General features: G+C 40.8%; 1 protein-coding gene across 3 annotated transcripts in view; it reads right to left on the bottom strand.

The window, feature by feature from the left end:
* MYO16 (myosin XVI) overlaps window positions 1-14,647 on the bottom strand; it is a 519,124-nt gene that overhangs the window by 285,597 nt on the left and 218,880 nt on the right. For all 3 annotated transcript variants that reach the window (XM_059892322.1, XM_025000169.2, XM_059892321.1), the window contains exons 8-9: window positions 7,584-7,659; window positions 4,772-4,925 (exon numbers count right to left, since the gene is read on the bottom strand). In XM_059892322.1, coding sequence (XP_059748305.1) covers window positions 4,772-4,925; window positions 7,584-7,659 — 230 coding nt within the window. The remainder of the gene's footprint in view (window positions 1-4,771; window positions 4,926-7,583; window positions 7,660-14,647) is intronic.

The raw sequence follows: 14,647 nt of genomic DNA, 5'->3' as shown, positions 1-14,647 counted from the left end.
GTTTTGGTATTAGGGTGATGGCAGCCTCAACAAAATTCTAGCAGACAGAATCCAACAACATACTAAAAAGATCATACATCATGACCAAGTGGGCTTTATCCAAGGGAAGCAAGGATGCTTCAATATTTGCAAATCAATCAATGTGATACAGCACATTAACAAATTGAGATAAATTTCAATTTGAGATATGATTATCTCAATAGATGCAGAGAAAGCCTTTGCAAAATTAAACACCCATTTATGATAAAAACTCTCCAGAAAGCAGGCAAAGAAGGAACATACCTCAACATAATAAAAGCCATCTATAATGAACCCACAGCAAGCATTATCTTCAGTGGCAAAAAATTGAGAACATTTCCTCTAAAGTCAGGAACAAGACAAGGGTGCCCACTTTCACCACTACTATTCAACACAGTTTTGGAAATTTTAGGCACAGCAATCAGAGAAGTAAAAGAAATGAAAGGAATTCAGATTGGAAAAGAAGTAAAACTCTCATTGCTTGCAGATGATCCTCTACATAGAAAACCCTACACACACCACCAAAAAATTACTAGAGCTAATCAATGAATAAAGTTGCAGGATACAAAATTAATACACAGAAATCCCTTGCATTCCTGTACACTAACAATGAGAAAACAGAAAGAGAAATTAAGGAAACAATCCATTCACCATTGCAACAAAAAGAATAAAATACGTAGGAATAAATTTACCTAAGCAAACAAAAGACCTATATATAGAAAACTATAAAACACTGATGAAAGAGGTCAAAGATGAGACAAATAGATGGATAAGTATACCATGTTCATGGATCAGAAGAATCAATATAGTGAAAGTGAGTATACTATCCAAAGCAATCTATAGATTCAATGCAATCCCTATCAAGCTACCAAAGGTATTTTTCACAGAATTAGAACAAATAATTTCACAATTTGTGTGGAAACACAAAAAACCTCAAATAGCCAAAGCAATCTTGAGAAAGAAGAATGGAACTGGAGGAGTCAACCTGCCTGACTCCAGACTATCCTGCAAAGCTACAGTCATCAAGACAGTATGGTACTGGCACAAAGACAGAAATATAGATCAATGGAATAAAACAGAAAGCACAGAGATTAATCCACACACCTATGGACACCTTATTTTTGATAAAGGAGGCAAGAATATACAAGACAATCTCTTTAACAAGTGATGCTGGGAAACCTGGTCAACCACCTGTAGAAGAATGAAACTAGAACCCTTTATAACACCATACACAAAAATAAACTCAAAATGGATTAAAGATATAAATGTAAGACCAGAAACTATAAAATTCTGAGGAAAACATAGGCAGAACATGCACTTGCTTGCTCAGAAATCATAGCAGGAACCTCTATGATCCACCTCCCAGAGTAATGGAAATAAAAGCAAAAATAAACCAATGGGACCTAATTAAAAGCTTTTGCACAATGAAGGAAACTATAAGCAAGGTGAAAAGACAACCTTCAGAATGAGAGAAAGTAATAGTAAATGAAACAACTGACAGAAAATTAATCTCAAAAACATACAAGCAGCTCATGCAGCTCAATACCAGAAAAATAAATGACCCAATCAAAAAATGGGCCAAAGAACTAAACAGACATTTCTCCAAAGAAGATACACAGATGGCTAAAAAACACATGAAAAGATGCTCAACATCACTCATTATCAGAGAAATGCAAATCAAAATCACAGTAAAGTATCATTTCATGCTGGTCAGAATGGCTGCTATCAAAAAAGTTTACAAACAATAAATGCTGGAGAGGGTGTGTTGGTGGGAATCCAAACTAGTATTGCCACTATGGACAATAGTGTGGAGATTCCTTAAAAAACCTGGAAATAGAATTGCCATATGACCCAGCAATCCCACTGCTGGGCATACACACTGAGGAAATCAGAATTGAGAGAGACACCTGTACCCCAATGTTCATTGCAGCACTGTTTATAATAGCCAGGACATGGAGGCGAGGTAGATGTTTATTGGCAGAAGAATGGATAAGAAAGTTTTGGTACATAAACACAATGGAATATTACTCAAGCTATTAAAAAGAACACATTTGAGTCAGTTCTAATGAGGTGGATAAAACTGGAGCCTATTATACAGAGTGAAGTAAGTCAGAAAGAAAAACACCAATAGAGTATATTAACATATTTATATGGAATTTAGAAAGATGGTAATGACAACCCTATGTGCAAGACAGTAAAATAAACACAAATATAAAGAACAGACTTTTGGACTCTGGGAGAAGGTGAGGGCACAATGATTTGAGAGAATGGCATTGAAACATGTATATTACCATATGTGAAATAGATGACCAGTCCAAGTCTGATGCATGAAACAGGGCTCTCAAAGCTGGTGCACTGGACAACCCAGAGGGATGGGATGGGGAGGGAGGTGGGAGGGGGGCTTTGGAGCAGGGGACGCATGTACACCCGTGGCTGATTCATGTCGATGCATGGCAAAAACCACCACAATATTGTAAAGTAATTAGCCTCCAATTAAAATAAATTAATTTTTAAAAAGGAAATAGGAAGCTGGGGGGTTAAATGATGAAGAAAGATGGGCAACTGTAATTCAGATGAGGTTTTATTTGTTAAATCTTCATAATGAGGACTAGAGATAAAAAGTGGGAGAAGAAAAAATTATAGAAGAAAAACTGTAGATTATATGGAGGAGAGAAGACATTTTAAGTTCTTTATAACTCTATGCTTCTCCTATCAATGAATATGCCCTGATCTGTCCTGGGAAAAATAAGGAAAAGGGAAAAAAAGGAGGGGAGCTTGCAGAAGATCTCAGCAACAGTGAGGAGAGAAGATAGAGACCCAAACCCTCCCCAAACACTGGGTGTTGTAACCACTGACTTCCACCCTACTAGTGGTTAGGAGAGAAATGCTGCTTTGTAAATGACGCCTAAGAGATTTTTAAAGAAATACATTTCTGTTTCCTGTCAATCATGTCAATTGTCTGATTCACTTCATACATGGCCTCTACTTGAAAATGTCCCAATGTAGCTCAGTAAATTGTTGCCCAAATCAATCACCACTGTGAAACTGTGCTAAAAATCAACAGCTAGTCTTATTTTTTCTCTAAAAAATACATGCATTTGCCAGCTTTAAAGAAAGTGTTCTCATTCATAATGTTTGTGGGCTTCTTTATAGCTGGGGTTGTTGTTTTTGTTCAGCTGCTCAGTCGTGTCTGACTCTTTGGGACCCCATGGACTGCAGCACACCAGGCTTCCCTGTCCCTCACTATCTCCCAAAGTTTGCCCAAGGAGACTTCAGATGTCCACATTTTCCCTTCCCACACTAAAACAAGGTCTGAAAGTCAACTATACAAATTAAGAATTTTTGCCTCAAAACATAACTATACCTAGTTATTTTCATCCTGTCTGTTTATTCCAGTTCATATTTATTTCTAACACTACAAAGATAAAATCACGAATGATAAAAGAAACTTTACAAAATATCTTACTTGAGTTGCTCTTCAATATAATTTTTGATTTTATCCCCAAAGAAAGTCTTAACATTAGACTTAATCTCCACCACCTGACAAAACAGATTCGGAGATGGGAAGCACCTTCCTCAAGGTCCCACTGATTGTATGCAGCAGATTTTTGCTTTAGTCTGAAATAGTTTTTCCTCGTGCATGTATATTACTGAGATATAAAATACACAGCACAAAATCCACACTTTCATGGAGTACCAGTCAGTGCTTTTTAGCACATTCACAAATGCGTGTAACCATCTCATCTACTTCCAGAAAATTTCCATCATTTCCCTAAAGAAACCCCATATCCATTCAGAGTTACTTCCCATTTTCCTCTCACCCTGCTCATCCAACTACTAATGTACCTTCTGTCTCGGTGCATTTGCTAATCCCAGGCATTTCATTATAAATTCAGCAATACACTATGTGGCCTCCTGTGTCTGACTTTCTTCACTTAGCACAATATTTTTTAAGTTTCCCCTTGTTTATAGCATGTGTCAGTCTTTAGGACATACTTTAGATAGTAAAAAATCATTAGTTTTATACTTAAGACAGAAAACAGTGACTATTTGTATTAATTCCCTCATAGCTTAGTTGGTAAAGAATCTGCCTACAATGCAGGAGACCCTGCTTTGATTCCTGGGTCATGAAGATCCCTGGAGAAGGGATAGATTATCCACTCCAGTATTCCAGGGCTTCCCTTGTGGCTCATCTGGTAAAGAATCCACCTGTAATGTGGGAGACCTGGGTTTGATCCCTGGTCAGGAAGATCCCCCAGAGAAGGCAAAGGCTGCCCACTCCAGGATTCTGGCCTGGAGAATTCCATGGACTATATAGTCCATGGGGTCACAAAGAGTCAGACATGACTGAGTGACCTTCACTTCACTTCATTTGTATTAATATTCCCTACTTGAGCAAATTTAGCCATGATGATAGTTACTGGAAATCTCTTGCTTTCTTGTTAGATAGTTATTGGTTCAGTTAGAAATATGGAATGTACTTAAAAAAATACTACCATTGGTCTCATGATGACAAACTGAATGAAGGACTGAAATGGCAATGTTTAAAAATCAGAGGGTTTTCACGCCTGACTTATTTACTGTCCACAAGCATCTTTCAGCAAACACCGATAGGCAGGCTCTAACTTTTGGCTGCGAGACGGGCTTAACGTTCACTGAAAGGTGACAGGTGACTAGGGAGGATGCCCAAGGAGGAAGACTGAGTCCTCGGGAGTGAGGTCAACGACTCTGTGATCGGGGAGGAGGCACTCACAGCTTGCTGGGAAGGACCGGAAGGTCAGGGACGATCTCTTCATAAGGGTCCTCTTGGGCCAAGGTCTGAACACAGAGAGACGCCTGCGGTTTTCCTTCCCAGGCAGACTCGGCCTTCAGCAGCATTTCCTCAATCAACTCCGACGCAGCGACGTCTGCAAGAAACCAGGAGGCGATCGGAGCCGGTGAGTGCTGACGTCACAGGAAACCGCTCCCTTTCAATGACCCTGCTGCGCTTACCATGCTACGACTTATCAACACACGAAGCAAAACGAAAAACAGGGAAAGTCCACGGTGGGAATACAATGGCAGCATCACCATTGCAAAAGACCATTCCCTGGTACATCAGTGAGTGGCATATTTAATTACAAATGAAAAGAACAAATACAAAAATAATACTCATGGAGTGGTCACGGGTAAAATGCGAAATCACTGAGAAGCCGGGCTTGACAGAACTTAAAGCCGGTTTTCCTCCATGAGAATCTCCCTTCATCCTGGTGAATATGAGTCAAGAGAGGAAAAGAGCTGTACCCTCCCAACAACTGGGCACTTATAAAACGGGCAGCAGGCGTTCTACAGGCATTCTGCTAAGTGGGCAGATGAACAAGTAAATACTCGGTTGTGCCTTTAAAAAACAGCGGGTCTGGCCTCTCTCCATAGCCTAGTTTTCACTTTCAATAAGAAATAAAAATAATCATATTTCCCTACAAATCACACGTTAACAATGACATCCGAACAGTCTCCGGCAGCACTATAGATGTGCATTAATCAGATTTATGCTTGTTAGCAACTGAAACTGAAAATCGGCACATCCTGAAGAAAAAGTGGCATTAACAATTAGAAACCTGATGGCCACAGCTGCTCCTTTTGGCCCTCACCACTAAACTGTGTAACCTCCCGTGTCCATGGACTTGAGTTACATGCTTTACAGGCTGGGTGAAGTAACTCAGCTACTGCAAGAAGATATTTAAGCCAGGATTTGATCATCATTTGCTTTAGATTAAATCATTCCGTGTAATGAGCAGGAGACAGCTCAGGGCCCTCATCTCGGGAGATTATTTCTGTACCAAGAAACAGCGCTACGTCCAACTGCTTGTATCCCCTAGATAATCCTTCATGTGTTCATTCCAAATTCAAAGAACACAAAATAGCAAGAATAGAATGCAGCAGTGATGAATGATTTTTCTGTGCTCAGCTGAAATGGGTGTGTAGCTCACTGTCCTTTGCACTATCATCTAACTCCTCGCTCTTACAGTTGCATGAGATGCCGTGTGCCCTGTGTCTGCTTGAAGCTTCTCACTGCCTCGAAGTCCTCTGTCCCTTGTGTGTGTGAGAAGTATTTTCATTCAATCAGCAAGTGTTTACTAAGAATCTACTTCGCACCCATCACGATGTCCCCTGTGATCAACACGGCATGGAAAACGGATTACGCGGATGCTAGACGCTGCATGGGCAAAGCAGGCAAAACTGTCTGAGGCTCATCAGACACAAGGTCCGCGGCGGCCGGGGCGAGCCTAGACCAGCAGGTTAGTCACTCCTGGGGCTCTGGGACTGTCCCTGTCAATCGCCTTGGGTCTCTCTTTTTTGGCAAGTTCATACTAGACCTGAGAGGTCAAAGTGTGACAGACAGGGGTCCCTGCAGTCGGAGGTCAATCATATACACTATTCTCCGGGAGAAATGCCAGAATTACGATCCTGGAAAAACGTCACCTTCTCTTAGAACTAGAGTTAACAGAGGACGTGACTTGAATTTCCAATAAAAATGTTTGGAAAAGGAATGGAAAAAGCTACAAATTTCTATTTACTCTTTTCATATTTACCATTAAGCACATATTTTTGTAGGTAATGGTAAGACTACTGCCCTATCATTAATATTAACGTGATTCTGAAGTTTGAAACTATTAAGCTGTCTGACAGGGGTTAGTTAAGTCTTCAGTCTATTTTCAGCAAATAAGATGAATAAACATTAGACAATGTTACTTAATTCCAATAAAATAAGAAATAGAGCATTCTGTCTTAACTTGGCGGTTTATCAGGTAATCATACTTTGCCTTGAGACACCCAAGGCGATTGAAATGAAATAAGAAAGTTCAGGCATGACAAGCTTTTAGGTCACTGGAGGAATAAAAATGAGAAGAATAAGCATATTTATGTTATTCATATCAATTATTACCTTCAAAATTTTTATATCATTTTGTTACTTTCACTAGATTTTTCTCTTTGTTACTTAGAACTTTTATTTTTTAATATACCAAAACACCTTACAGGTAGTAACATTGTTGTCAACTTTTAAAAATTAGAAAATTAATGTAGCACTCAGTTTTTAAGAGTGGCAGAAAGAACTCTAGAAAACTTTAAAAGGTATTTATTAGAAAATAAGCAACATTAAGATTGTCAAAGTTTTAAATTAGGTTGGTAATACTAGTCTCTATTGTCTGCAATATAAATATTTGTGCAGAAAGAAAAAAATACTATTACCATTTTAGAATACCCTAAAGAACAAGCATGTATTTTAGAAAATCTATTTTGAAGTGAGCGACAGTGCAAGAATCACTGCCCAGAAAATTTAAAGCCTCAAAAGCACATTGCAGTGCAGTACAATGCAATGATCCCTATGAACGGTAACTATTCTCTAACAGACTCCCGTAACAGAGCAGTGTGTAGGAGTCAGCGACACAGGCTTGGCTGGCGTGGTGGGGGGAGCGTTTCACTGAGCGTCCCCGGAGACACTGACTCACGAGGTAGCTGGGGCAGTGATGGGCCAGCCACTCCAGGAAGACAGAAAAGGGCCTGGTATGATGTTCATGGCTTACCAGAAGCCTTCTCCTCATGGCAGTTCAGAAGGTGCGGATTTGCCTGATGCATCAGAAGAAGCTTCACCAGGTTCGCCTGAAACAGGAAAGGTAACTGACATAGTAACGATTACGCTGGATGCTCAGGATTCAGCGGCAAAGTGTCCACAGCCACCATCCTCCAGGGGCACAGATGGAAGGGAAATGCATTAGCGTGACCTACTGCCCCAGAGGTTTCTTACTCTCTGCTCCCAGTCCTTACTCATTTTTTTTTAAATGACAATCAAACTGTTTCATCAATTAACACATTCAAATAAAATATTATTCATCACATAAGGGTTAAATCATTGAGGTTATGAAAAGGTTCACTTAATATTTCTCAGGTTTATTTTAGGGCATTGTTTGAGAGGGAATGGGGCTTCCCTGATGGCTCAGCAATAAGGAAGTCACCCCTAATGCAGGACAGACTGGAAATGTGAGTTCTATCCCTGGGTCAGGAAGTTCCCTTAGAGGAGGAAATGGCAACATGCTCCAGTATTCTTGCCTAGAAAATCCCATGGACAGAGTTGCCTGGCAGAATACAGTCCATGGGGTTGCAAAGAGTTGGACATGACTAAAGTGACTTAGCACGCGCACGCACGCGCACACACACACACACACACACGGGAGGGTTTATACGTTATAGCGTGCTTTGTTTTGGAGCAGGAAGTGGCAACTCACTTCATTATCACTGCCTGGGAAATTCCATGGACAAAGGAGTCTGGTGGGCTACAGTCTATGGAGTCACAAAAAAGAGGGGCACATGACTTAGCCACTGAACTAGTGCTGTGTTTCAGCAATTCATGAAAGTCACACTTCTCATTTCTCTCCATCCATTACAGCACCAGGGCTGAACTGCAACCTAAGGTCCCACTGGACAATTAGAAGAACTTCATCTCAAGTTATCAGAATAAAGCACCTTGATGAGAGATTAATATATTTTTAAGTTTATTATAAGACACGATACATCAAAGAGTATATATAATGGATATGTACCACTGAGAGAGCAAATAACAAATAGAGTCCCATGCACTCAAGTTTTTAAAATGTCATTCATGGTATTTCTGTGTGTTTTTCTCCCAAATTATCCCTGTTCCTACTTCCCAGAGTTGGCCACTGTCTTGAATTTTGTGTTACCGATTACCATGCTTTGCAGGCTTAGTCCCTCGGTATGGGAGGGCCCCTAATCAACATATCGCTTGGCTGCATATGTTTTTGACATTTATAGAAACGAAAGTCCTGAAGTATGAATTCTTCTGTGCTTTTACTTTCAAGAATTATGGCGGATTCATTTTGATATTTGGCAAAACAAATACAATTATGTAAAGTTTAAAAATAAAATAAAATAAAAGAATTAATACTGCATTTCCGAGCATCCTTGGAGGTGATGGGTTTAGCAACCCTTCATTCCTTTGTTTGGCTGCACAGAATTGCCTTGTACAAACATATCACAATTTAGCCACCTTCCTCCTGGTAGACATTCAAGCCACAGCAATCATTCATCTATACTTACAGATAATGGTGTTATAAATACTCTAGTTTGTATCTCTTGGTGTACACCTTGTTCAAGATGGCAGTGGTGATAGGCTACGTGCAGAAATCTTCACTTGGCGTTGGGGCCGTGAGCAAAGCGACTGTGCTCACCCCCAGCTCCTCCTCTCCTACTGAGAGATCCCCATAAACCAGCCCTGCCCACACCTCTCCGTCCTCTGATCAGAGAATAAAGCTTCCACACAGGGGACTATACTCAATATCCTGTAATAGACCATAGTGGGAAAGAATACTAAAATCAGTAACCATGTGTCACTGAATCACTTTGCTGTAGACCAGAAACTAACATAACATTTTAAATCAACTCTACTTAAATTAACAAAAAAGAAGAAGCTCCCCTTTGGTTGTGAGCCCAGCTGCTCAACCCTGTTCTATTGCTGTGAGTGAAGGAGGCAGGAGGATCCTTTCTGGAGCCAGATTTGAAAGGGTCAGTAACAGCATCTCAGTAATATTCATCTCAATACATGAGTATGGCTTACTGCCCCATTTATTTAGATCTTCTTTAGCTTTTATTACATTGTTTCATATTTATATTATATTGTTAAATAGTTTCTAATGTATAAATCTTACACATCTTTTGAAAAAAGATTTCTATATATTTTATGCTTTTAATGAAATACTGTGAACAATTTAATGGTTCTCGGTTTTTTTTGTTTTTTTTGTTTTAATTTTGGGAGATTCCTTTGGAATTTTTAATCTTTCTTTTCCTAACTTTGTCCTTCCATTTCTTGGTTTATTATATTGATTAAAAGGGGGCTGGCTTTTCTGGTCTGTGGCTTTGTTGTTTTTGCAACACTTGAGGGTCATTCTCCACCCATGCAAGCACTCTGTCCAAACATCCCCAAGTATTTCCCCACCCACCACTTACTGATCTTGTTAGTGCTCTCATTCGAAAATGAACTACATTCTAAATAGTCTGTCCCCTCGCTAGCTTTCCCACAGGTTCATCCCAAATCAGGGTTTGGCTTTACAGAACATAAAATATAACAGTAACACTTAAATCATGTTACAGCAGACTGCTTCTATTTAGGGCTTAATTTTATTTCCAAATATACACAGTTTACTAAAGATGCAGATGTTCTCTTGAAATCTGAAAAGATGTAATACATAGAGCAGGGTCCCAGCACATTAAAGTGGGTTAGGAAAGAGTTTTGTTTTATATTAAAAATGTGAGAGATTTGCTTGCTTTTCAACCATAAGAAAGGAAGGGAGGTTGGGAGGAAAGGATAGGGGACAGAGAGAACAGAGTGGAGTGAGGGAGGAAGGGAAAGTGGAAGAGAGGAACAGGAGAAAGGAAAGACAGAAACACAAAGCCAAGAACTAAGTAAGATCACTCTTGATTTTCACAATTTGGAAAAAACGGCAGCACCTAAAGGCTTTTACGTCTCGGCAAAACTGTCAGATTGTCGGGAGAGTCTAACAATCACTCTGCATTTTCTAAATTCAATTCACTCTTCACGACACTCCAGAGAGAAAACAAACTCCCTCCCTCCACAGCTTCCCCTGTACCTGCAGAGAGCATTTAAGTCATCAAAGCAAATGGTTTCCTACATGAAAATCTTTAACAACAAAAAGTACTTCCATTTTATTTCAGGCCTGTAAAAACAAACATTCATCTGTGGAATGAAGAAGCTTCTCTCGCTTGGGGAATTCCATTCCTTTTTGTTGAAAGTCAGTAATTCCCGAGCGCTTCCGCTTGGAAATCAAGGAGGCATGCTCCAGAACTAAATTAAGCAGGGTAGTGGTGATTTCACTCTCAGAGTAGTCTGGAACATGTGTCTTAACCTCAGAAAAGATCTTGGCAGTAAATGACTTCAATGCGAGTAGTAAAGTGTAGAACCGAACAAGGATGCACCTTCACTATTACAGAAGCTTTATAATCACCGAAACGATCAAAGGGTAGTAAGGTGACTGACGTTCTGTGTGCGTGTGCCTGAGTGTGTGTGTGTGTGTGTGTGTGTAAGGAGGCTCTACATGACTGATAGAAAATGTATTTAAGCTGAAATTTAAATTCACACTGGCTATGGACTTTACTCATTCCTTGGATAATTATATTTCGGATTGGATAAATTCACCAAAATTAATTCCTTGATGGTCATTTTAAGTGACTTCTTTAAAAAGTAAAAAAATAAAATGAGTGTTCAGAGACAGACAAATTCCTAGTTCAGAAGCTAAAAGAGATTGTTTCACTTAAAGAGAAATTATAATAAAGGTCTCCGGGAATTCAGAATTTATATATACCCTCCACTCACTGGCTCACACGCTACATCTTCCTGAGTAAACGTGTCTTAACTCAAGACCATCTGAAAACCGTCAGGTGTACAGACCCCTCGATGGCCTCTTTGGACCGCTAACATGTTCTGCCCTTCATGGGGCTCCCCCTCCATCGTGTGCGGTTTCTTTGGCTCGTCCATCAAAAGTCTGTATGTCCAGCCCCACCTGCACGCGCCCAGCTGTCTCCTGGATCTCCACCTGAACATGTCTCCCGTTGGCCCAGGGATCTCACGGTGCGTGCTCCCCCACCCTTTCTTCACACATGCGTTCAGTGACGCACTGAGACAGACAAGCGTCTGCACAACTGGAACATTCACTGGCTCTCGTTAATAAGTGCTAACTGAGAGCTCTGTGCCAGCCCTCTGCAGACAAGAAACCAGTGTTGCTCTCGGTTCTCCCAGACTGGAGAGCGACAAGGACAAATGCTAGAGACATTCCTAACACATGATCACTGATGTGACGGGATGGATACAGTTGCTACGCAGGGCGCCTGAGGGGGAATGTCACTGGGACCCAGAAAGGTAGGAAAGACGGTCAGTGAAGTGACCGCTCCGAGCCATGCTGCAGGGCGGGGAAGGGTGAACCAGTCAACACTTCTAAGAAAAGCAAAGAACATGAAAAGGATGAACAGGGTGGCCTATTCCAGAAATTAAAAGACGTTCGGTATCACGGTGTCCTCCAACCTGGTGGGGGAATAGGAAGAATCATGAAGGAGAATTAAGCAGGATTCCTGGCGCATGGGGACTCATGAACTGTGTTACGGAATAGGCATTTTATGTCATCAGCTGTGGAAAGGATGGTGAATTGAATACTTTGTTTGTATGTCCATGCAGAAATCTCACTGTAGCCCCACTGCTGAGAGTGGAGTGGCTGAGAACCAGGGGACTCTGCTAGGAGGCTGATGGGTTAATCCAGACACCACAATGCTGATCGTGAGGTGAGGGCAGACCCTGAGGATGCATGGATTGGTCGGCCGTGGTGGCAACTCAGGCAGCTTGAAGCTATTCACCAGGGAGGAGTCTGTGGGCGCAGGGGTTTCCCAGGTACAAGACAGGCAGGAAAATGACCATGCCCAGGTTTGTGATAAGACAATGATGAAACACAGAAGGAGTGACAGGCGGGGGACAGGAAAAGAAGAGGGTAACTCCCTTGGTACCAAAGGTGATGCTGAGGACAGGTGGACAGAGATAACCCACTGGGCAGTGGTCCTCATGGGCCGGGAAACTCAGGAGAGGGCTTTGGGGGCCGTGATCATGGTGAGTATTTGGAGCTGCAAGTGTGAGATTCTCTGAAGACATGGAAATGCTGAGAAGACAGGGAACCTAGGGTGAACCACTGAGCTGGTTGATATTTGATGCTCAGAGTGGTAGGAGGAAAACCAGACAGCGTTTTCAGGTTTTTCCAATGGAAAATAAATAACCAAAGGAAAAAAAAAAAAAAAAAAAACTCTGAATGTGTCTCAATTCTTATGTAATTGGGTAAAATGTATTTGAGAATACAAATAACTCCTTTGACCACCAAGATACTCAGATGTGTGATACAAATAATTTTGAAGGGAAGGAGATTTGGATATAACATTTGTATGATTATTTTATCCTTGTTTCAGGATTGCCAATCTTATTATAAACACTAAAAATATATACAAAGCTAGAAGCAAGTTCCATTTCAGGTACAAAACATAAAAATTGTAAAATCAAAGGATTTATTGCTAACATAACTTTTTCAATTCCTAGTTTTAGATAAGAATAGGCATCTATTATTCTTCTCACTGGAAAAGTTAATATATTTATAAAGGCAAGATTTAAAGTATGTATATATGTCAGTTATAAATCCCAGTACAGACGTCAATTATAAATATTTTTATAAATTATGGACCACTTTCTTCATAAAGGTATTTATATTTGTAAGACATTTATAAGAAACTGAAGTTGTTATGAATATCTGTAAAAATGTCATTAGTCTCTCCAAAATGTGAGGCTTTCTAAAATATTTTTCCACTCAACTGAGATGTATTTATTTACTTCCTTAGAGAGTTATAAATCTCCTGCGCATATAAACTGATATCCAGATAATACCTCTTTTGAAAGTATCATTCCCAAAATGAATACTAAATGGTATTTTTATGGGTGAACAAGTTTTTAAAATATCGTATGTTATTTTCTTGACAAAATAATTAAGATGCAATCTGCTCAGAATCCTCTATTAACATAAATCTCGGTTGTTTCTTGGATCTAAATCAAGGAAGAGTATTTTGGGTTTGGAGTTTTGTATTCTAATAGAAAAGCCCTGCTCTACTGACTCAGGGCCAGTGCTCAGCTCCTGGTTCTGGGCTGATAGACCCGGCCATTCAAGTGCTTCTGTGACTCTGCTGGGCACCAGGAACGCACACAGGCCGACACAGACAAACTCTGCCAGGCTGGGTCCTGTCATCTGGGGGTGACTCCATTCGCGTAGGTTTAGTGGATTAAAATGGAAAAGACAGGTGATCGTCAGACCCTATGCTTCGTATCAAAGTGTTTAAGGACTTAGAAAACTGAATCAACGGTGAGTCACTTTCCAGAGATGTGGAAGACAAAGGTGAGACGACTTTGTTTAAAATCTGCCTCATGTGCACAACGTGATGGCTGCTTTTGGAGAACTCTGGGCTGGACGTCTGTGTGAAGCTAGCAGCTGGATCAGTTGACTTGGACACTGGCTCCCTGATTGTCTGATACATTTGCCTCCATAGTCCTCCCCAATCTTCTGAGCTTCGTAATCAGAAGGGGATGGTTCTCACTGATCGAAGACCGTGGCTGGGTCCAGGCTCTGGGGACGGAGACGTGGTGAGTCTGGTCAGGCTCACACGGCCAACAAGGGCTGGCAGGTGCCCAGAGCCGGTGAGAGGCCCTGGAAATCCCTGGCACAAAGCTGCTTTAATCCCTGAGATGTACAGAACGACTTGCAAGTGTGTCGAAGTGTGAAGCAATGTCTGAGAAATACAAGGAAATATAGGAATCCCCAAAAGGAGGAATATGCTTTATAAAAGTTGGGGTCAGATACTGTGCAGCTGATTTGGGGGAAAAAAAATGCAGCAACTGTAAAGCATTTCTTAACTCATCTGTTGTCATGTCTGACTCTCTGCACCCCATGGACTGCAGGACGCCAGGCTTCCCTGTCTTTCAGCATCTCAGTAGGTGATGCCATCCAACCATCTCATCCTCTGTCATTCCCTTCTCCTCCCA

Source organism: Bos taurus, chromosome 12 (assembly GCF_002263795.3).
Source record: "Bos taurus isolate L1 Dominette 01449 registration number 42190680 breed Hereford chromosome 12, ARS-UCD2.0, whole genome shotgun sequence".
In the NCBI taxonomy this organism is placed as follows: Eukaryota; Metazoa; Chordata; class Mammalia; order Artiodactyla; family Bovidae; genus Bos; species Bos taurus.
This window is presented reverse-complemented; position numbering and strand designations above follow the sequence as displayed.